Source organism: Nothobranchius furzeri, chromosome 15 (genome assembly GCF_043380555.1).
Source record: "Nothobranchius furzeri strain GRZ-AD chromosome 15, NfurGRZ-RIMD1, whole genome shotgun sequence".
Taxonomy (NCBI): Eukaryota; Metazoa; Chordata; class Actinopteri; order Cyprinodontiformes; family Nothobranchiidae; genus Nothobranchius; species Nothobranchius furzeri.
In genome coordinates this window covers 41373072-41394931 of record NC_091755.1, presented here as the reverse complement: position 1 = coordinate 41394931, position 21860 = coordinate 41373072, and the positions used below count along the sequence as shown (strand labels likewise).

Below are 21860 nucleotides of genomic sequence, written 5' to 3'. Positions count from 1 at the left end.
AAAGTGGGGGGGACATGTCCCCCCCCCAAAATTACGTCCATGGGCGCACTGACAGAGGCGAGGCTGCCGAGCACTGGCGCCACCAGTCCCTCCGAACACCACCAGCAGGCAACGTGGGTTAAGTGTCTTGCCCAAGGACACAACGACAGCGACAGACTGAGCGAGGCTCGAACCTGCAACCTTCCGATTGCAAGGCGAGCACTTAACTCCTGTGCCACCTTCGCCCCCTTGAAGTGTCCTTCTTCTGGGACGGAACAGCAGCAGATATGGTGATATGTTCTTCAGACATCATGACTCCCGGGTTAATCTGTGGCTTTAAAATTCAGTCTGACCCAGCTGGGTAAATGTGACCGTTGCTACAAACTAAGAGCACCTTCATGATGCTACAGTGCAAAGGGTCAATAGCAACTGTTGGTGATTCTTTCACTATATGAAGGCTTTAAAAAGTCAATTTATTTGCCAAAAGAAAAATAAACAGAAGATCAAGATCATTATTACTTTTAATAGACCAGTACCAATGATTTAAATCACTTTGAACCTTTAATGACATCAAACAAAGTCAGTGCCATTGGACCCATCCAGTGCCGCTGACATACAGTAGCTTTAAGATTCATTGTGCTTTGATTCGGGTCAACTCAGGTGAGTTTACAGTGTCGCATCCCAGTAAAATTCAGACGACTTTCCTGGTTCCTTAGAGTTCATGCACAGAGCTGTGTGGCTCAGGGAGACTCTGAATGTCACAGTTTTGTATCAGATTAAAGTAAAATACGACAAGTTCCTCGTAGTTCTTTTTGGAGATCCGCTCATTTAAGCCATGGAACCTGAAAAAAGAACAATAACGCTGTTTTAAAAGTGGCGAGTTATGCATGTTTCCAAGGTTTATTCTTAGCTTTCTTACTGCATAATAGTTTGAAGTTACTGAAAATTAGAAATTAAAATGACATCTAAACTAATGAACAAGGTTATTTTTGTCCAAGCATCTATTCAGTTTTTCTATTTCACACAAGCTTTTATTGAAAGTACTTTATTACTTCTCATTTCTTACCTCTGAATATCACCTGGTTTAAACCAGACAGGAGCAAAGCGATAGATGTCACCGGTCAGGTCCTTGAAGTGTCGACTGTCTGTGTTCCCCACACAGATGCCTGCACGTTAAAAAATTCCGTCAAATACTTCAAAACGCTAAATTATTTACAGCATAAACAGTTAAGTATATCTCGATTGTACCTGGAGCAACAGTAACTGTGGGAAACGTGTCCAACACGGTTTTCTTAATGATCTGAAAGCCGAAGCTCCTCTCATTAGATGAGCTGACAGGCAGCGGCTCGAATCCATCCATGAGCTGGATCTTCACTCTCTCGTCCCCCACCGTTTCCTGGATAACATCTAAAACCTGACAGCTTTATAGTGATCATCTCAAAGGCTGTTTGCAGATCATCTAGACAAGAGGAATCAAACTTCTCATCCTACCTCCTGTACTGAATGTGCCGAGTGGATTCGTAGATTTACAAAAGCTTCAGCTAGAGGAGGGACGACATTCACCTGAAACAAGTCACTCGTATGGGTGTGTGTGTGTGTGGGTGGGGGGGGGGTGACGTGATGATCAGCGGTTTTATATGAACAACCCTACCTTTACTCCTGAATTAAACATGGTTACAGCTGTTGTTGTCCTTACAAAAGCATTCGTGTCTGGTTTTCTCTCCAGAACTCTGCAACACAAACGAGTGCCTTAGAGGTCAGCCCATAGACAGAAGAGGATGTTCTGATCCAAATGTGTGGGCTCCTTACCTGCTGAGGAGTGGTGAGAACAACCACAAGTTTGACATGATGAACTTCAGTGGGAGCTTGAACTAAATGAAAGATCAGCATCTGTGTAAGTACATCGTGTTAAGTTAAATATTACAAACCACTGTTTTTTGCAGAGCAAAGCTGCCTTCCCTGTGGAGGGTAACTCTGAAGTGCCTTTTTTCCCTCCACCTGAACCAATCCTCATATAAACCCCTCTGATCTATATTAAGGTAGTGCGACTCGGGTTGCGAATGACCACAGTCACCAATTCTTGTCATGTGTCTATGCATGTATGTCTGATCTCAGAATTGTGTGTACTGAAACTCTAATTTCCCTCTGGGGTTAATAAAGTGTCTTTGAATTGAATAGAATTTGAATGGAGTTTTCCTACCTTATGAGCCAAATGCTCAAAGGTTTCACGTTCTGGACCAAGGCCAAACAGTCGTGGCATAGGGTTCTCCTCAAGTCTGAGGACAAAACATTTGGTAAATGTGTGCCGAGACTTTGGCAAAGATGTCTAAAAGGGATAATTCAGCCGTTCTAGAGCGTGTTTCTGTGTAAAAGCTTAACCAAGTCTGACCAGCGGTTTGGGGAAAAAGTTTTATTTCCATTGGAAATAAAAGTGCATGGCTGCTGCCATCTTCAAAAGACAGCAATAATCTCCACTATTTCATAGCAGTTCATGCACACATAATTTAATATGCCTTTATAAACCTTTAATTGTTTGAATGCTGTTAAGCATCTGTCTATGGGCTTGACTTGGAAAAGGGTAGAATGCCTTCTCCGGGTCAGGGATGAGGTCCTGCTCCAAGTGGAGGAGTTTAAGTATCTCGGGGTCTTGTTCACGAGTGAGGGTAAACTGGAGCGTGAGATCGATAGGCGGATTGGTGCTGCGTCTGCAGTGATGCGGGCATTTTACTGATCTGTCGTGGTGAAGAGAGAGCTGAGTCAGAAGGCGAAGCTGTCGATTTACCGGTCGATCTACGTTCCTACCCTCACCTATGGTCACGAGCTTTGGGTAGTGACCGAAAGAACGAGATCACGGATACAAGCGGCCAAAATGAGTTTTCTCCGAAGAGTGGCTGGGCTCTCCCTTAGAGATAGGGTGAGAAGCTCGGTCATTCAGGAGGGGCTCGGAGTAGACCCGCTGCTCCTCCACATCGAGAGGAGCCTGTTGAGGTGGCTCGGGCATCTGGTCAGGATGCCTCCCTGGTGAGGTTTTCCAGGCACGTCCAACTGGAAGGAGGCCTAAAGGTAGACCCAGGACACGGTGGAGGGACTATGTCTCTCACCTGGCCAGGGAACACCTTGGGATTCCCCCAGAAGAGCTGGCCCAAGTGGCTGGGGAGAGGGAAGTCTGGGCCTCTCGCCTTAGGCTACTGCCCCCGTGACCCAACTCCGGATAAGCGGATGAAAATGGATGGATGCTGTTAAGCAGTCAAACTATTGTTTTCCTGTTTTTCTTCATTCTTATTCTGCTTCTGTATACATTTTGAACCTTTTCAACTCCTTCAAATATTTAACTATTTCTACAATTTTATTTCAAAACGTTCAGCTCGTTAAGCTCTTTCTGGCAATTACTTTTGGCATTGATATCTTTAAAATTTTTTGAGTTATTAAGCTTTTTCTAAGAAAAATTTCCCATTGAAATGAATGGGATTGGTGAATTTTTAGCAAATTCCTATCACTTTTTTTTATCCAAAACTTTATTGGGTTCCTTTTAACTTAGAGACATCATTCAAAGTTGAACAAACTCACAAGACTTTCCTGTTTAACATATTAAAGAGGCTTTTTGATATCTTTTACGGTTTTTCTAAAATCGCAGGTAGAAGTTGAGGTACGACATGAAATTTTCAGAAAAATTCACAAAAATTATAATGGGGAAAGATAGGAGCGGTGACCCTCCTTTGCTCCATCTCTGGTGTTGTACCGAGAGAACCGTAGGTCCGATTGAAATGAGACACACGCTGGTTTACAGCTAACGAATATACCTTCGTTTTGAGCTATAATTTCTGACTGTACTCCAAACATTGTGGTCGTACGGTTCATTTGTTTGAGAAAATTCAAATTTAAAAAAAATGTCTCTCCTCACTCTAAACTGAAAATCCCGCACTCTAACTTTTGAACTTCACATCTTTCTGTGAACAACTCTTTACTACCCCCAGACCGTTTGGACTACCACAACAAATTATATCTCAAAATGTAGGAATTTTTCTCAGCTTTCCAGAATGGGTTTCATTTTATCTGTAAGTGTTTCGGTTCTTTCTCTAGAAACCTTAGAAGGAGGAGAGACCCTGATTCTGTCTCATTGAAACCCATGTTAAAGGAACAGAGATTTTCTCCTCCGATCGGCTTCAGACAGCTAAAGCACCACTAGACGCACGGACATGATGCACGAGTCCAAAAAAATATACCTACTTCATCTGGCATGTACTCTGCCATTTTTGTTCATCTTATGCTGCTCCTTCAAAAAAAACTACTGGATATAAGCCTAGTGGCCACGTGTTTGTGTAGCTGTCTGTTTAAATTTGATTGATTGAAATGCTTGCTGTTATCATTCACTTTTTATTGTTTATGCCAAGCTAAAGCAAATGGAATACTGCCAAATTAGGAGAACGGCTAGGCTGGTTACGAAAAGCTTTTCCCATTTATCCAACTGAGGAATGTGCCAACAGACTAAATGTCATGAATTTCTTTCCAATGGTTAGAAGGTAGTTCCTGTTTTTGATGCAAAGAAACATGCTTTGAAAGTCTGAAGTATCCCTTAAGTGAAAATGAAGTCATTAAAACAGTGCAGAAGAACTGGAACTTCTACCTTTTGACTGCTGAAGCCAAGATCCCGATGCTGGACTCTTTGGGAGGAATCGAGGAGTGACCAGGAGGCATGGACACACTAAGCTTCACATTGGCTTGTCCCTTTTCAGTGAGACCAATCCTGGAAAACATACATAAAATCAAACCTGTCTTTTTTTTTCATTTGCTGACGATTTTTAACAGAGCAAAAGCTACAAAATAAATATGAAGCTGGAAAATTTCTCACAAAGCAGCAGGTCCTTCAAGACCACTGATGATCCCATCAAGAATTGCCAGACCTTCATCCAGGACAAAAGACAGCTTCACACCACGCTGCTTCATCACTCGCACAATGTTCATCGCCCCTTCGTACCCCTTAATCTATAAATGAGACGCGAGACCAACCTGAAGTTTTAAATGACAAAGTGAACAATACAAGAGTTTTATGAATGTTTTTACTTCTTCATCATGACCCAAACCAATGTAGAACCCTCTGCGTGGCATGTAGCCTTTAATTAGTAAATACTCCAATGCCTGAAGTATTCCCTAGAAACAGAAAAGTTTAGGTCATCGTGGGAATTTCATAAGAATACACAACTCTCCGACTGGTTCTCTCCTACCATTAGGGAACACTTGTCATCTATGGTGCCTCTACCATAGATGAAGCCATCAATCTCTGTGGCAGAAAAAGGCGGAGCCTCCCAGCCATCCGACTCTGTGGCAGGTACTACATCAATGTGGGCCAGCAGCAGGTATGGCACCAAGTCGGGCTGTGATCCTTGCACCCGAAACAGGTGGCTGTAATTAGCCACCAACTCATGATGAACCAAGCTTGAGGAGAAGACTGTAGGGAAGGCTGACAAAGAACAATGAGAACCCTCTCAGGCGGGGGAGTGTTCAGTTTCCTGGTTGGAGTGTTAAGAGTGTGTGCTGTTAAAAAGTTACAATATCTCTCCTTTCAGCACCAAAATCCTACTTTTAAAAATGCAGCCTACATGTTCACTTTTATTGGTTTTAAAACGAATATCAGATAATCAGCTAAAAACTACCAGAGTTGACTTTCTTAAGTTATCTACTCACCGAAATATTAACATAACTTCTCTGAAGTTGCTGCCTTTTGACAAACAATAAAAGCTTACTATTCTGTTCATGATGATAAATGACCTGCTCTTTCATAGCACCTGTAAGGCTCTTTACACTATAGTAAATCATTCATCCAACCACACGCTGGAGGTGATAATCTGTACAGTGGCCACTGCCCTGGGGCACACTGATGGGGGTGGGGCGAGGCTGCTGAGTGCTGGCACTCTGACCACCACCAGCGGGCAGGGTGGGTTAGGTGTCTTGCCCAAGGACACAACAGCAAGTTCTCTGCCATAAGCCAGGACTGATCCTACAACCCTCTGATTGCTGGACAAGCTGCTCTACCTCCTGAGCTACTGCTGCCCAAAAATTCAAGAGCCTTTGATTAATCACGAACACAAAGAAAAGTCCTACAATTTGCCATAAAAGCTTCAAAATGGGTGTTTTATAACTTTGACAACAGTGAAGATTTTAACAATACATTAAAAATAAGCTGTTGAATGAAGTTTCACACAAATAACCAGAGATCATCGAATACTAATACTAGGGGTTGTATGAACTAGTCGACCTCACTGCTCTGTAGTGACTTTTTATGACTGTCATCGACTAGTCGCTGCCACGTAAGACAGCAGGTGACGAGCTCCTGCGCGTCGGGAGGCAACGCGCTGTGCCAGAGCATCGGTACTGACACCCGCCAGTAAAACGGACATTTAACCAAATTGTGACCTTTACTCTCTTACAATTTAACCTTCTCCTCACCCCCATCCTAACCTTAACCAGCTTGCGCATGCAAAGCTCTGACTGTTGACGCGCTCCAGACATCTGCGTCCTGAGCACGGCCACAGTGACATTATCAAATCAGGTGTCGCCACCTCAAAAACAAATTTAACACGCGATTGTTCATGTCGGCTCATTTCCTTTTATGTTTTCTGTCTTTTATTTGTGCCCGATGCGTTTCGCTGCTGTGGAGCAGGGCGCATCACCTGTTTTGTCCTCTGGTGACGCACCTCACTGATGTGGCCGGCGCACACTCCGTTGTTTTTGCGGTCGGTCTTTTAGAACTGCAGTTCAAAGGTAACTCATGAGGTGAATATATATGAACCCATGTAGTAGCCTAGTTTCTCTTAAGGATTGAGAGGAGATGCAGGAAGATAATAAACAGACAGGACAGAAAAATAGTCAAATAAAAACCAGTTAGGTTGTTTTGTACCTGCTGGTTGCAACAGACACCATTGAAGGTAATCAGAACAGAAAATGAAATAATTATTTAATGATTAGAGCAGCAGGAACTCCGAGAGGCTGAAGGCGTATCAGTGAGTTTGGGGCCGCGTGCAGGGGGGGGGGGGGGGGGGGCTGAAGCAGAAACTACCGTTGTTAAAAGAAATGTGTTTAACTTTGAAAATGTGGGCGCAATTTTAATTGACAAAAAAACTCCAGCGAACCAACCGACCCCCCCACCCCCCCACCCACACACACACACCGCTACAGGTGTATGACGTCATCAACGACTAGTCAAAGTCAACTCGATTTTCATTACTTGACAGTCGACTTTAAAAAAAATTAAGTCATGCAACCCCTAACTAATACCGCATTAAATCACTATGGACTCAGAGAAACATATTGGATTGTCAAGACTTTTTTTTTCTTTTTTGGCATTTCCACCATTTTTCTATGTTTTAAACACCAGTTAAAATTTTGTAACTTTTGAATTCCACTTTATCTTCTAGGACAGTTCTTTTAGGACAGTTTATTTGAAATGATCAGTCAGAAAATATGTTTCTGAGATGGGCTTATATTTTGAAAAACAGCGGCCCGACATTTTACCATAAAGCTTTGAATGCATGCGCCTAACAAAATCGAGCGAGGGCTCACTTTACCGTGAATCAGCGAGTGGAGGCTGGCTTAACCGGAGTGTACTACAACATGATGAATATTACCTTCATCGTGCTGATAAATGAATGAAAAAGTGACGTTTTAAAAGCATTAAACGGATAGAAATTGTTTTTCTTAACCTTTAACAATATAAATGACAGGTGCGCAGTGGGGGACCGGGGGGGGGGGGGGGGGTTTGATCTGCACAGAAACAAATGTTGTCCACTAGATGTGGCTGTCACGTGTGTTACGTAAACACGTACCGTGCTTCTTAAAGGGACACGAACGTTGCCAACCTACACGCATCTATTCATTTTTTTAAATTAACAAATTTATTGACATGGGAACAATTATCTCGATAAGGGTGAGAAATGTTGATAACGATACATTTTTGATGTATTGCCTGGCCCTAAAAGATTGGTATGCTGAAAATCAGTTAATATTTAAACAAAACATGTTTAGCATAAAGCAGGAGGTTTTGGTTAGTAATTGATTGGGAGAATAACAAATGACTGATTTGGATAGTGTTGATCAGGCAGAGCTTTGTTGCCAGCGTTCCATTGCACAATGGCTTCAAACACGTATATAATAGTATTAGTTTTTACGTAAGCCACTGGATGAAATTACACAAACTGACTGAGCTCTAGTTAAGGCTCTTGCAATTGTTTGTGTATGTGTACGTGCGTGCGTGTGAGTGTATGTGTTTGGGGGAGGGTACATTGGAACTTTGTCCCCCCCGTTAGAAAATCCTATCTGCGCCCTTGCTAGTACGCGTAGATAATGGTTTGGTAAATGAATGGAGACACGCTGTGTGATAAATGACGGATAAACACAGAAGAAACGATATGACTTCGTTTATGATCTTTTATCTCCAGTACCAGCACCTCCCGACTAGGTTTAATAGACATAAACACGACTGGATGCACAAGGGTGGAGCTAAAGGCTGTTAGCTGTAGCTAGCTCAATGTAAACAACACACGTCACGTTATTAGTCCGTGATGAGGACAGTCACGTTGTTGGGGCGGAACTACAGCGGTCAACATTTTGCACGTGGGCGTATTAAGAGGAGTGAATAACTTTCAGTCCTGTTGTTTACAGGTGAGAGGGTTACCTTTACGGAGAAAAGCATCAAACTGACGCAGAGCTGACGCGTTGCTTCCGCTCTCCTGAGACACCGTGGGGATCCGGACTGCCTCTGGGTGGAAAAAACATCAGATCCCGTCTTTGAGAGGCCGGCAGCAGGTCGGTCTGCTAACGCCACGCTTATGTCAGCTTCCTGGCTAAAACTAATTACCTTTAAAGCGAGCTAACAGCTGCTCTCTGTCGTGCTGCTGGATGACCAGAGATATGTTGTCCGTCTTTTCCCAGCGAGCCAGCTGAAGTCCCGCGTTTACGTCCAGGGAGAAAGTCCTGATGGCCGCTATGGAGAATAACACGAATGCAGCCAGGAGCAAGCTGCAAACAGCAAGCTTCACAATCCAGATTGTACTCATCTTTGACTCTGTCATGGTAGCGTGTGGTGGGAGCAGGTAGCAGACAGACAGACAGACGGGGTTTGTGCTGGGTAGACTGGAGCCACCTGCTGGTCCACTCATATTTAACCCTAAACCTCTAAATGGCACGTGGAGCTATAATAAAATGAAGGTTTTTAAATGTCTTCAGAGTAGAGAATAACAATCTGCCTCCAACACTGACTCAGTGTTTACTAACCATTATTCCAAAACCAAAGACCCAATTAATTAATAACTAAAGATCAATATGATTGGAAACTGGTGGTTTTAATACTTGCCTAAATGATTGAAAACATTTTGGACACAGATATTGATAAGATGCAAGCAGGCTTTATCAGAAATAGACATTTCTCTAATAATGTTGGACTAGTTTTATTTCTACCTTTGAACTGGTGCCTGATGACAGTTTTATAAGATCTCCTATTTAAAAACAGACCAACTTTGGTGCAGAGTGGACTCCTACTGGAAAGCTGCTCAGCTGCAACCAATTCCTCTCAAAATACAGCTTTCCTGTCAGCATGGACGCAATTTGGGGGGGGGGGGGGGGCATGCCCCCCCCCCCCACACACACACACACACACTTTTTCCAAAGTCAAGTTTTGACCCCTGAACTTTTTACCATCCAAAAACAGAATTATGCTGTATTAAATTGACACTGGTTGAGCTCTAGGACCAAGCGGAAAACAACCGTTTGTGTTGAAGCCTGTTTCCCATTAGAGCATAATGTAAAGATACCCCCCCCCCCCCCCACACACACACACACACACACACACACACACACTTCTAAAGTGAAAATTACATCCATGCCCGTCAGTCCCCAGGAATCATCAATGGTGCTGAATGCCATGCCCCCAGGAACTTTAATGCTGTTAAAACGGTGATAATTTGCCACCTACACAACTAACACTGCAGGTCCAACTTAATCAGCAGTGGGGAGATTTTGCTTTATACAAGAACAGCAATGAACAAGTGCAGGTTGTTCCAAAAAGCTACCGTTTCACAGGGAACATCGCTATGTTCTGGATATCAACTGGAAGGCAGTATGGATGATGCCCAATAAATATTTAATAAAGCAAACAAAGAAAATTCTTCATGAAATTTACCCTGCAAAGTAATATGTATGGTAAAATTTAAGAGACGTTTAAGAAACTAACTCGTCTTTTTTGGTACTGCCTTATCACACAAAGGTTTTAAGACAAGTTTTATTATTCATATTTTTAAGGAAAATGTGTTACTTTTATTAAAGTCCCAAAAGTATTTTTCTAAAACTTAATTCTCTTAAATTCTATATCCATAAATTTAAATTTGCTAGTAAGATACCATATTTTCCTCCTTTTTTTAAAGATGCAAAACTATTTAATTTCACACTTGAACAAAAAGATCCTCAAACAAGTGATGTTTGTGGATCTTTGCATATATTTGAATAATTAAGCCCCCTGGTTGAATGTTAACATGTATTCTACTGTATTGTATATTTGTTCTGTTGATGTATAGTTCCTCTTTGCTAAATAAAAAAAACATTTTTAATTTTGTATTTGCTTTCATTTCTTGCAAGATTATTATATTAACTCCTTTCAGTAAACTTGAGTCATTTTTATTAAATAACCAGAACTTATTTTCTCCGCTGATGAAGTGACAAACTATGAAACAAACATCCTTTATTAAAACAGTTCAAATTCATATCAAAACACAACCCCAATGCTACAAACAATTACATTTAGTTTCTTAAAACTTTGGTTTAATTCCACCTCACACAGTGCTTTGGCGCTAGCTCACACAGCAGAACGTAAATAGGACACAGTATGAAATCACGAACCTGAAGGTTTGTCCTTCTGTTTCTGAGGAAGATGTTTCCCGACTACGTCATCAGACATGGTCATTATGACTTCCCCACCAAATAATCACACTGACACACGTGATCAGACCTTGAATGAGGAGCTCTGTGGCACAAAGCTAATGAGCAAACATCTCACCTGCTGCAGACAGCTCTATGAACAACTTCCGTTTGGTGAAACAGAGATTAATCCTGAGCAAATGAGCAGACGGCTGATACGAGTGGCGCCAAAACCCCAAGTTTCCCTCTTCCTCATCCGTTAGATGATTCTAGCACTTATGATGCTACGGCTAGTCGCAGCTTACTGTGTGTGTGCTTTACATGGAATTACACGTAAATAATGATGGAAAGTGAAATTTGTAATAATGCGATTGATACCTCAAATGCTGTTTCTAAACAACGTTTTACTAAACCGGTTTAGAGGTGAGTCTTTTTAGCCTGACAGCCGTCCACTTTGACCTTTGCCCCTTTCAGAGGAGCTTTTATCCCACCAGTCTCATCAGAAATGATTGGTTTCCCCAACTAACTACAACAGGCACAATAATGGTTTAGAAACTTTCCACAGAATCCCACCTGACCATGTGCTTCATGTCTAACATTATTTATCTTGTCCACAGTCTGATTGAGTTTCAGCATGACATTAAACTCCCTCCTCACCCTCGGACCACTGGTTCAGACTTTCCAGCAAAGCCAAACCGGGGTTGCGGTCCCCTACATTTACATATATGAAGTACAGGACGCACACAACCGTGAAGAACACCAGAATCTGTATGTAGGCTGGAACCAGTCGGTGCTGCACCTCCAGCCTCTCCTGGGTGGTGGGACTGACAGGCGGGTCAGGGTAGGCCAACTGGACGGGTCTCCCAGCTGCACCCTTGATGGGTCTCCGAGGAGCAGCGCTGAAATTCAAGAAAAATGTTGGTAATCCAAATGTAATATTCATTGTTCTTCAATCAGCAGGAGCCTTGAAACGTATTTGAACTGTTTTTTGATGTGTGACACTTACTAGAGCCCCGTGGGTATGGTTCTGGTGTTTGGGAAGAGATCTTTCAAAACATCTTGTACGGGTTCCCGAGGAAGCTGGAAGGAATGAAAAGCCTGCATGAAACCAGAGGAGAAAACTCCGTAACCTCAGAGTGAAGGGAGAGACCAAAGGGACAGAAGACCCGAGGACGAGGGGTTCTCAGGTCTGCACCCATCATCAGTGGCAGAAGGAACGTTTAAACCCTTCAGACTCAGAGAAGACCTCGCTGAATGTCAACAAGAAAATACAAAACGCATTTATAATTTATAAGTTATTCATGACTTCCTTCTCGTGTTACGGTGTAGAATATTATAAGCACATTTTCAACAGGAAGGCATAAAGTCTTTATAATTATGGGACTGATCATTTGGAAAACACCAGGAAGTTCACACATAAATGTGGAATGTCTCTCTAATTCCATCTTTTAGTTCTTTTTAAAACACAAAGGTTTACAACTCAGGTCCGGTTTCGTCAGCCTGACAAATGAAACGTTGCAGGTAAATAAAAGCGCTCTGCGTTTTAAAACCAACTAAAAGATAGAATTAGAATTTCAACACAGCAAGAGCACACCAAAGATGTCTCTCTCGCTCGCTCTAGTCATAAAACCAAAACCTCATTAGTGGTGATTAAAGACACTTAAGTTCTACGTCGTTTTCAGAGACCAACATCCTCTCACCGGTGGCGAACTCCTGCCCAGTTTAAGTGAAACCAATGAATAAATAAACTGTCTATGCCTTTGTTTCCTGTCGACGAGGTGAACTCCAGGGGGTGTGGTACAGCTGCCGGTCCACGGGTCTGAACTCGTCTTTAAGCTGCATGTTAATCAGGAAAGGACAAAGTCAAGAACCGTCACTTAATTTTTGTGGTTTGAAGTGGTTTCCACCCCGAGTGACCCTTTAACCCCCTGTGACCAAATCTGATTACCGACCCTGCAGGACCGCGGGCTCTGCTCCAGCATACTTCTGCTGTTGAACTCTTTGTCTGAACTCGCAGAGAGCGAGCGTCGAATTTCCATCTGCTGTTCAAACAACAGTTCATGTTGAGAAACAGATGCACATAATTAAAAAAAAACAAATAGATGTTTGAAAAGCTGTCCAACGTGAGTTTAGAAGCCTGCAACTTTCCTCCTTGACCATCTGAGTGATGCTGAAGGCCTCGGGTGACGAACAGTGACTGGATGTGACTGACTGAGGTCCAGGTGGCAGCTGGAACATTTTAGATCAGCACGATGACCGCGACAAATGTAAATCATCTAATGCTTAATTATAAATCAGAGGCTGTCTAAGCCAGAAACGTGGAAACTAAAAGTTAAGTAAGACCGGCCTACCCCAGTTCTTAATCTTGTGGAGGACGTTTTACTAATCCCTGCAGGAATCTGTGAGCAGAGAGTCCGAGTCCGCTCTGGTGGTTTTAAAGCATTCTTGGAACTCCACTTGGATCTAGGTTCTTTGTTTCTGGAAGGATCAGCACGCTACACACACAGGGCCAAACACATGATTACACACCTTCCTGTTATCGGACCCTTTAGTGAGAGAATCTGCAGGAATTACCAGCCTCGGCGACACTAGAAAACACTGCGAGTAAACAAAGTCGCCCTCTTGAACGAGCAAATCTCCCTGGAAAACACACACTTATTCCAACTCACTTTACAAACGTAAAGGTGCCTTGGTGGAATTAGGGTTTTCCAACATTCTCTATGCATTAATGCAAAGTTGTGAGTCTGGTTCCAAACGCACCGGACTTACCTTGCTGCTTGGTGGTTTGGTTTGATCCGACATTTCCGCCGCTTCCCGGTCATCTTGTTCTGAACCTGTGAAACCAGATGAGATGGAGGATTCCCTAAAACCAACCATGAACCCAAATAAAGACGGCAGCTCACACCTGATGCTTTGTCCTCATGCCTCTCATCTTTTTCTTCTTCACCTTCACTATCCGAGTACAGAATCCCAATCTCAGCTTCATTTAGCTCCTCCGGCCCAGATGGCTGAAGCAGCGTCCGGAGCTTCCTCTCATACAGGGCCCTGGTGGACGCTGGAACGCATCGGACGCAGAGATGTAAAAGTGGGGACGTCTTATAAATGATTAGAATACTACACCTGAACAGTCTCACCTACAACGGGTCCTGGTTTAACTCCATATTTAAGCAGAGTAACCCTGAGAGCGTCGTCAGTCAGGTCACTTGGGTCAAGCCGTTCTGCCTCTTTTGGATCCTCAGCGTGCAAAAACAGAAAAGTAGATAGATGACATTTTTAAGATGTGAACAAAGCCGCAGGTTTCAGTAATGAACGATGAAAAGAAAACATTTTTTTATCTGTGGATGCTGCTCAGTATTTACTGTTCTTCAGAGTTTGGAACCAGAACTTCCATGAAAACCAAACAACACAGCAAAGTGGGACAAGAAAAGAGGAAAGCGGCTGCATTGGTCTCTAAATGTTTAAACTCATTAACGAAAAGGTGGAGCCTGATGGTGCTTGAGCTAGAGACTGAGCTCGCTGATAAAGGTTTCAGATATTTCACAGAGAATAATCTGTGGCTCATCTATAGATGTGACATCCTCCCAGACTTCATACCAGATCATCATAAATCAGCCACATCCACAACTAACAGTCTTAAATATTTTTAAATGATCATTTTGTAAAAAATTTCTACTGATGTCTCATTTTGATTTACTTGAAATTGTTGTGGAAGGAGAATCTTTTGTCTCCTGGAACTATAATAAAATGTTTTTAGCTCTGGCTAAATGTTGGGATTAGAGTTTGTAGCAGCTGGAATTTCTTGATCAACTTTTATGAATCCAAATGTTCAATCTGCAGCTGAACCACTGGCCAGAGGCCCTTTAGGCAGCAGTTTCACCACGGAACGTTCCGGCAGGCTTTTGTACAAACATAAAAGCGCAGACGTTACTAGAGGTCATGGGTTTCGCTGCATCATGCATTTTTTCAGATTAGCTTTCATTAATGGAAAACTCCCAGGAGGACGGACACACACACACACACACACACACACACACACACACACACACACACACACACACACACACACACACACACACGTTGGAGGCCTTCATCGCCACACGCACCAGTTGCATCCATGCCATTTTCAGTTCAGGGCTGGACTACTCCAACACTATTGGGCCATTCCCATCTGAACCGGGTCGGCCCGGGCCGGGTAGCCCCAGTCGGCCCCAGCCTGGCCCGGTTGATTCCACACATCCTTGCCTTAAGCCCATGTGGGCTGATTCTACCCACCAATCAGAGGCTTGCTCTAATGGAAGGTGTGGATTTGCTGTCAGCAGTGGGTGTGTTGGCCCTGGTCGGCCTGAAGCAGACCCCCTCGAGAAGAGGGCTGAGAATGAGCCTTGGTTGGCCCGGAAAAATACCAGGCCACCCAGATATGTAAACAACCTACGCTACCCGGCCCGGGCCGACCCGGTACAGATGGGAATGGCCCAATAGTCTGCCATAACTCCACTGGATTCCTGTGAGTCTTAGAATAAAGTTCAAAATCTTGATGTTTATGTATTCATGGCACTACTCCTCCCTACACTTCAGATGCTTTATTATTACATCCATGGAAAAATCTCCAGGTGATCTGCATTGAGCCGGTTTATCATCTCAGCCGATTCTGTTTACGTGAAACTTACCAGTGTTTACTTAGATTTTCAACACGGTTTCCTGCCGGAGCTCGCCCGGCAGTAATTCCCCGGGTGATTACGACACCTCTCTCTGTTGCACCAAAGCATAATATGCATTCACAAGTCTGGCGTTGCGGTAATATCAGTACCAAGCATAGTGGACCGAATGCCGTAAAATTCCCGCGATGCCATGCCTAAACGTTCATGAGACACACCGTGGCGGCAGCATTACTCTGATTTGCCTGCACGGGGGTTTTGTCTAAAAGGGCTAAAGCTGTGTGAAGCCTCCTTCGGCTGTGTAAAGCGCTTCGATTAATTAACTGCAAAAACAGCCAAATATTTCTACAGCTGCAAGAAAACAATCTGCAGAAGATTTTATTAAGTACTCGAGTATCAACATTGGTTAATAGTTTGTACATTTCTCTGCTGGAGAAGAAAACAACAAACTAAAATCTAACTGGTTGATCTCAAATAATAACTCTAAAATAAATATGTCAATAATAAGTGAGTTTGGGTCAGTTTACAGTGGAATTCTTGTTCTTTTTTTTTAAATAGTCGATCACATGACTTCGGGTTTTAGTGGGGCTGCTTATGCTGGTGCACATAACAGAGTGTGGCAGGTGGCCGTGGGTCTAGAGGACAGAAATGTCTCATGGGAGGGGTTCAGGAGGCCTGTCCCATAAGGGTTTCATATACATAAATCACTTCTTAGCACTCATTTTCAGACATGTATGCAGAATAGAAAACAGAAGAGTACAGCTACAGTTCATGAGTGTGTCCAGTCAGGACCTTGAAACGTGTATATTGCTTTATCTCCTGCAGGGCTGATTACTGTAGCACTGCTTTCGCTGGGCGGCATTCCTAAAACGCCAGTTCTCAGGACCTCGCATTGGCTTCCAGTTCAGCATAGAATGGATTTCAAAGCTGCACAAGTCATTAAATAAGCTGGGCACTAGTCACAACTCTGATATGTTTGATGTTTAATCTTGGTAGGTCTCTTAGATCTGCAGGGTCTGGCCAGTGGTGAAGAGAATGAAACCTAAACTCGGTGAAGTGGCATTTTCCCACCAACAGACCTGCACCAACCGTAGCAGGCAGGTCTCAAACGGTTGCTGAACGCTGCATGGTTCTGTAGCTTTTCCCACCCGAGTGCTGAGCAGTTGCATTTAAATCATTTTAATCTTTTTTATGTTTCAATCTTTTATATTTTCTTTAGTTTTAATATTTCGTAAGGCTCATTGAATGACCGTTGAGTAAAAGCCTCCTCGAAGAGGTGGAGGTGCGAATGAGGAGGGTAGTTGAAATTCAAACACGCGTATACAACAGTAAAGTCTTTGTGTTCATCTGCATGTGGAGTCTGGAGACCGAGAGGATGTCCAAGTGATGTTAGAGTTTGAAGCTCTGCAGAAATCTGGTTTCTACAGGGAACAGGAGCTTTAAGTGTGTGCTGGGGATCTATTTATATACATATGGTGCAAGAATCTGGATTCACAGGTTAAGGGAACATGAATGTACCAAACTTTATTTGTAGGTTGAACTAAACAATGAGCTAATGAGATCATTAGTTGGGAGTAGAGGAGAGGATTAAGTAAGCTAATGCGCACTCTTTTTGTGCATGTGCTTTAATTGGTTATATTATAATTGTTGTTGTTTTACTGTTCTACTTATCTTTTGCACAAACAAAAGCCTCATCCATCCTTGCAACGTCATTTAAAACAGATTACCGATCCACTCACTGCTCCATCCTGCTCTGGATCGTCTTCATCGCTGGAGAAACCTGCAGCCTGACTCAGATGAATGTGCTTCAGCTGCTGCTGCAGATCGCCCTTCTTCCTGCTGGCTGCAGGAGGCTGCTGCACGTGGTGGGACACTTTCAGAGGACGAACCGGCTCCTCGGTGAGCGGCATGTCGCAGCAGATAAAAAGAGGACGGTTTAAAGCGTTCCCTTTGGAGTCCGGAGCACCGGAGGTTGGAGCTGCACGGAGGAACCCCGCTGCTGCTTCCCCGAGAGCCTCAATCACCGCGTGGATAGAGAACAGCTGCTGCAGCGGGGTGATTGGCAGCTAGGTGTGCGTTCAGCACAGCTAACTTTATGTAATTCATGCCTTAATTATTATAAATAAAACCAAGTTTCATCAAACATTCTCACATTTAAAAATAAAAATGAACCCTCGTTTCGCTCAGAAAACCAAAAGATCCTCACTGGTGCAGCAGAATCAGAACAAATGTGACATGTATGAAGGTTCATACTTCACACCTGAAATGTTGTTAATTGTAGAACTGAATAAAAAAGAAACGAGTGTTAACAGATTCTATAGAAACCTGCTGTTCTTACTAGGATTATTTCAGTAATTCAACGTGATCTGGCATTAAACAGCTGGAGCAGGTGAAGGAACAGGGCCGGACTTAGCCAGCCCTACAAAGGGGTTGCAGGTAGAATATTGGGGGGGAGGGGGGGGGGGCAGGTTTGGGAAATAATTTTCCAGGTGTCACATACCTCCAAATCCCTAAAATGCATAGAATACTATGCTATCATCATTACAGTTCTTCTATCCACACACACACACACACATACATATATATATATATATGTATATATATATATATATATATATATATATATATATATATATATATATATATATATATATATATATATATATATATATATATATATTATTTTTCCTTTGATCCATTCCTTACTCTACCCTCTGCCTTTACCCGGGCTTGGGACCGGCACAAATAGGACATTGGCTTGCTCCCTATTGGGGCTACATTAATCTTTTATCTATCTATCTATCTATCTATAGAGTGATATATATATATATATATATATATATATATATATATATATATATATATATATATAGAGAGAGAGAGAGAGAGAGAGAGAGAGAGAGAGAGAGCACTCTGACCCTTTTTCATCAGATCTTTTCAAATGTGGGATTTCTACATGTCATCGCATTTGGGGGGGGGTGGGGGGGGCAGTTACTATTTTTAGGGGGGCATTGCCCCTCCTTGCCCATGGCTACATCCGGGCCCGTGAAGGATGATGATCCATAAAACCAGACCGGAGCTCAGTTCACAGCTTAGGGTCCGGAACTGGTTTTACTATTTAGTAAAAAGCTTCACTTTTCTTTTTAGTTCATGTTTGAAACTAATGATTCAGTTAAACTTCCAAACAAGTAATAAAAAACCATCTTTTCCTTTTATTTCCTGAGACCTGAGCTTTTATTTAGAAAGGGTTTTCTTCCAGCTGGATCAGCAGGACTACATAAGCAGGAAACAACAAACATTCTTTATGAATAATTAGTAAATCAGAATTTTACCTGAACTTCATTGAATAGAGAACGGGTTTTTATTGTCATGAATAAACATAATACGATCACAAAGGCGTCTCCTGCTCACACATCAGCTACAGTTAAAGAACGATACTTGTGCTGAGATAAACTAATCAGACTAAAAGCTACGAGTCTGAACAGAATAAACGATCATTTCGAAGACAACACTTTCTCACGAGGGAACTGGGTCAGAGCAGAGAAAAGTCCATCTAGAACCATAAAAACATTTTAATAAACAGTCTGACTTAATTACTGATTAGATAGATGTATGGCTGACGGGTTGTGGTGAATGATTTCATGTCTTTAATGAAAGAGTCCAGCTGTTATTCAGACGATGGAGGACGGTCACCGCGACAGGCTGCCCACACTTTAGCTTTATCTTTAATAAAAGCACTCGAGACTCGTCGATGTGACCGTTTCCACAAGAACCCACTGAAGGTGTGACACGTGTGAGCCAGAGCCTCTAGTTGAGTGAAATTATGAATCCCTCCAACCAATGATCAGATAGCTGCAGCCTCCCGGTGTGTGTTAGTTCAGGTGCATGCTGCTGGTTCTGACTCTAGCGGTCGCTCCGTCTCCTGTAAACAGATGAGGAGAATCCTATATTTACTGGTACAGATTTGTACTTGTAAACAACAGAAACGAGTGTGGAAGTCAGCAGCCGGTTGGAAAGGTGCAGACATTGACAGTGGACCTGAGTGAGCCACGGAGGATGTGAAGCGTGTCCCCCTTGTGGATGGAATACGTGTTAAAGCTTCTGGTGTAGTGGATGCATGGTGGCGCTGTTGCCTCAGAGCAAGAGGGCTGCAGGTTCAAATCCTGGCTGTGGTCTCCCTGTTTGGAATTAGTGTGTTCTTCTCCTGAAGCCTTTTCTGATTAGCATCACCAAACTGCTTTGACCAAAAACGGCTTTGTGTCATTTTTTATTTATGAAAACTGAGTAATCTGTTTTTTGCGAATAAACTTTTCAAATAAAATGATGTTTCCTCCACTAAAAATGAAAAAAGGGAATAGATCTCTTCACCGTGGCCTGAAACGCTGTTTTCTCCTTCAGTTTGGAGACAGACCACAAAACCCCAGCTGCTCCCCACTTCCAGACCTTCTGACCGTTCGTTGGTGGTTTTAGCTTTTAGAAAAGGTAAACCTGTGAGTCCTGCAGAGGTCACCCTTTCTTAGGTTTTCAGTTTTTGATGCAACACCTCAACACTGAAGTGAAATGAGAGTTTAGCTGTTATTTAATCCTGGATGGGAAAGACGGAGTAACCGAGTAACACATAAACCGGTGCACAGGTCCGATGTTTACATGAAGTATGCAAACATCACATCAGACAAGTTCACACCATAAATAACGGCATGTTTTACATCAGGAGGTGAGAAAAAGTCAGTCTGAAACTTGTACAACATGTCTGAAGATGGTTTCAAATCAAACGTGTCCACGAGAGGATTTCTGGAGAGCCTGAGATCTGATCATCATGGATCGTGTCTTCAGTAATTATTGTCTCTAATGAGCCATGTGACGCTAGCATTAGCATAACTAAGATCCTGAGCTGTTCCTGCTGGGCGATCTTAACCCTTTGATGCATAATGGTCACTACAGCGGACAGGTACTTAAAATTGTTATTTATTTATTTTTGCTATTAAGCACAGCTGTTGAAGACTTTATTGCAGTTGAGCCCCTCCATTTGGACTTCAGTAAGTCAAGCCACCATATTTCATGTTCAGAATGCACGCTGTCCACTGAGGTGGACATGTAATAAATTATTTGTAAATTACATTTTACAAAAAATATGTAAATATGAAATTTGTTTCATTCACACCTAAAGATTAATGAAAAAAATATTTAAAAAGTCATGGTTGAAGATTTCATAATTCATGCATCAAAGGGCTAATAAAACCTGCTTCTGGTTTTGAATAAACACATCTTCTGCATAATTTTCTCTCCTGAATGCAGTCAAAACATCGCCTCATTAAGCAGAAGCCAGCCGGAAAACAGACGGCTTTTTCAGGTTTCTCTAAAACAGCTCAGATGCCATCCTGCTGATCTGAAACGTGAAGCATCAGAATGTCGAGAATTCTGTCACATTCCTGGGAAAATGGAGTTTCACTTCGTCATATGACAAATGGTGATGTAAAGCAAGGATTAACTTAAAGGGAATTGATCCAATGTGGTGAATTTTAGTTAGAAAACATCAATCACTCTGTTTTTTTTTATCCACGAAACTATCAGCAGCTTAGATGTGTGTGTGTGTGTGTGTGAGTTAAGACAGTAAAACTGTGTGTTTCTGCAAGATTTTATTATTCAGTTTTCTGCAACAGCAGCCATTGAGATCTAAAAGAGTGAATTCTACATTTCATTTCCCTTTCAGACCCAAATGCATCTGAGGTGAGAGTCTGGAGCTGTTGGAGCTTTTACAGTCAGGAGGTTGAACGCTCCTTTAACACCCTTGAAGACTACTCAACAGCGACGAGGAGAGCTGGAAAAGCCCTCTCAGGACACTGGATCGGCTCGAACACCCTCCTCTCTAACAGCTTCTCCAGTGGAAGAACATTCAAGTGAAGGTTTGTTATTTTTACTCGCCAACCTGGAACCCGAGATACGTAAAGTTGTGAAAAGTGTTTCCCTCCCAGCAGATTTCTTGTGTTTTCTCTTTGTTCACGATCACCTTCACCTGCGATTCCGGCCGTTTCCTCTTTTTCCGAACAGATGTCCCGGCTGTGCACGCGTTGGTTTTACCTCTGCTTGTGTGGCAACAAGAATTGAGGACGAGCAGGTGGTCTTTGTAATAAAACGACTCAGTCCGGTGTGAGCAGCAGTGGCATGTGGTATCATTACGCTCTGAGTGGAATAAACTTTAATTGACCCTGGTAGAACGAAACAGGTGTTATTTCCTGAGGCAGTGGTGTGAAAACCATCTAATTTGGTCTCAGTGGGCTGGAAAAGGATCAACAGGGCAGGCTGGAAAAGTCCAGGATGTCCACT

General features: G+C 42.7%; 2 protein-coding genes and 2 long non-coding RNA genes across 17 annotated transcripts in view; 1 reads left to right on the top strand and 3 right to left on the bottom strand.

The window, feature by feature from the left end:
* Positions 1–482: 482 nt before the first annotated feature.
* Positions 483–9154, bottom strand: pm20d1.2 (peptidase M20 domain containing 1, tandem duplicate 2). The gene is made up of 13 exons (XM_015967218.3): positions 8831–9154; positions 8648–8731; positions 5202–5437; positions 5041–5127; positions 4829–4962; positions 4604–4723; positions 2180–2255; positions 1789–1850; positions 1631–1709; positions 1471–1542; positions 1228–1393; positions 1046–1145; positions 483–821 (listed from the first exon to the last, which is right to left on the bottom strand). Exons 1-13 carry the CDS (start codon positions 9129–9131, stop codon positions 692–694), a joined length of 1647 nt encoding a protein of 548 aa, XP_015822704.1. The 5' UTR covers positions 9132–9154; the 3' UTR covers positions 483–691.
* LOC129164709 (uncharacterized) lies at positions 8639–10574 on the top strand. The gene is made up of 2 exons (XR_008564213.2): positions 8639–8778; positions 8905–10574. It is a non-coding gene; the product is annotated as an uncharacterized lncRNA (long non-coding RNA).
* Positions 10575–10688: 114 nt separating this feature from the next.
* On the bottom strand, positions 10689–17892 carry lemd1 (LEM domain containing 1). Of its 13 annotated transcripts, none has more exons than XM_070545228.1 (11): positions 17264–17891; positions 14016–14115; positions 13829–13936; positions 13642–13715; positions 13456–13521; positions 13233–13376; positions 13032–13110; positions 12834–12925; positions 12640–12717; positions 11888–11979; positions 10689–11780 (listed from the first exon to the last, which is right to left on the bottom strand). In XM_070545228.1, exons 1-11 carry the CDS (start codon positions 17444–17446, stop codon positions 11522–11524), a joined length of 1275 nt encoding a protein of 424 aa, XP_070401329.1. In that variant the 5' UTR covers positions 17447–17891; the 3' UTR covers positions 10689–11521. The 13 variants fall into 13 exon arrangements, with proteins under 13 accessions (XP_070401329.1, XP_070401330.1, XP_070401323.1 ...); XM_070545229.1 differs by having other exon boundaries at positions 13651–13715; positions 17264–17887; XM_070545222.1 differs by having other exon boundaries at positions 13787–13936; positions 17264–17885.
* Positions 17893–18874: 982 nt separating this feature from the next.
* Positions 18875–21860, bottom strand: part of LOC129164710 (uncharacterized) — a 9277-nt gene continuing 6291 nt past the window's right edge. For both annotated transcript variants that reach the window (XR_008564214.2, XR_008564215.2), the window contains one exon: positions 18875–19458. This is a non-coding gene — a long non-coding RNA (uncharacterized lncRNA). The remainder of the gene's footprint in view (positions 19459–21860) is intronic.

Coding starts and splice junctions, on each gene's coding strand:
- pm20d1.2 (XM_015967218.3), bottom strand. CDS start 9,131: ATGAGTGGACCAGCAGGTGGCTCCAGTCTACCCAGCACAAACCCCGTC. Junction 8,732..8,830: donor GCTGTTAGCTCGCTTTAAAG/GTAATTAGTTTT, acceptor TTTTCCACCCAG/AGGCAGTCCGGATCCCCACG. Junction 1,146..1,227: donor CACAGTTACTGTTGCTCCAG/GTACAATCGAGA, acceptor TTTAACGTGCAG/GCATCTGTGTGGGGAACACA.
- lemd1 (XM_070545222.1), bottom strand. CDS start 17,446: ATGCCGCTCACCGAGGAGCCGGTTCGTCCTCTGAAAGTGTCCCACCAC. Junction 12,926..13,031: donor CATCACTCAGATGGTCAAGG/AGGAAAGTTGCA, acceptor TGTTGTTTGAAC/AGCAGATGGAAATTCGACGC. Junction 11,980..12,639: donor CTCGTCGACAGGAAACAAAG/GCATAGACAGTT, acceptor GGTTTCATGCAG/GCTTTTCATTCCTTCCAGCT.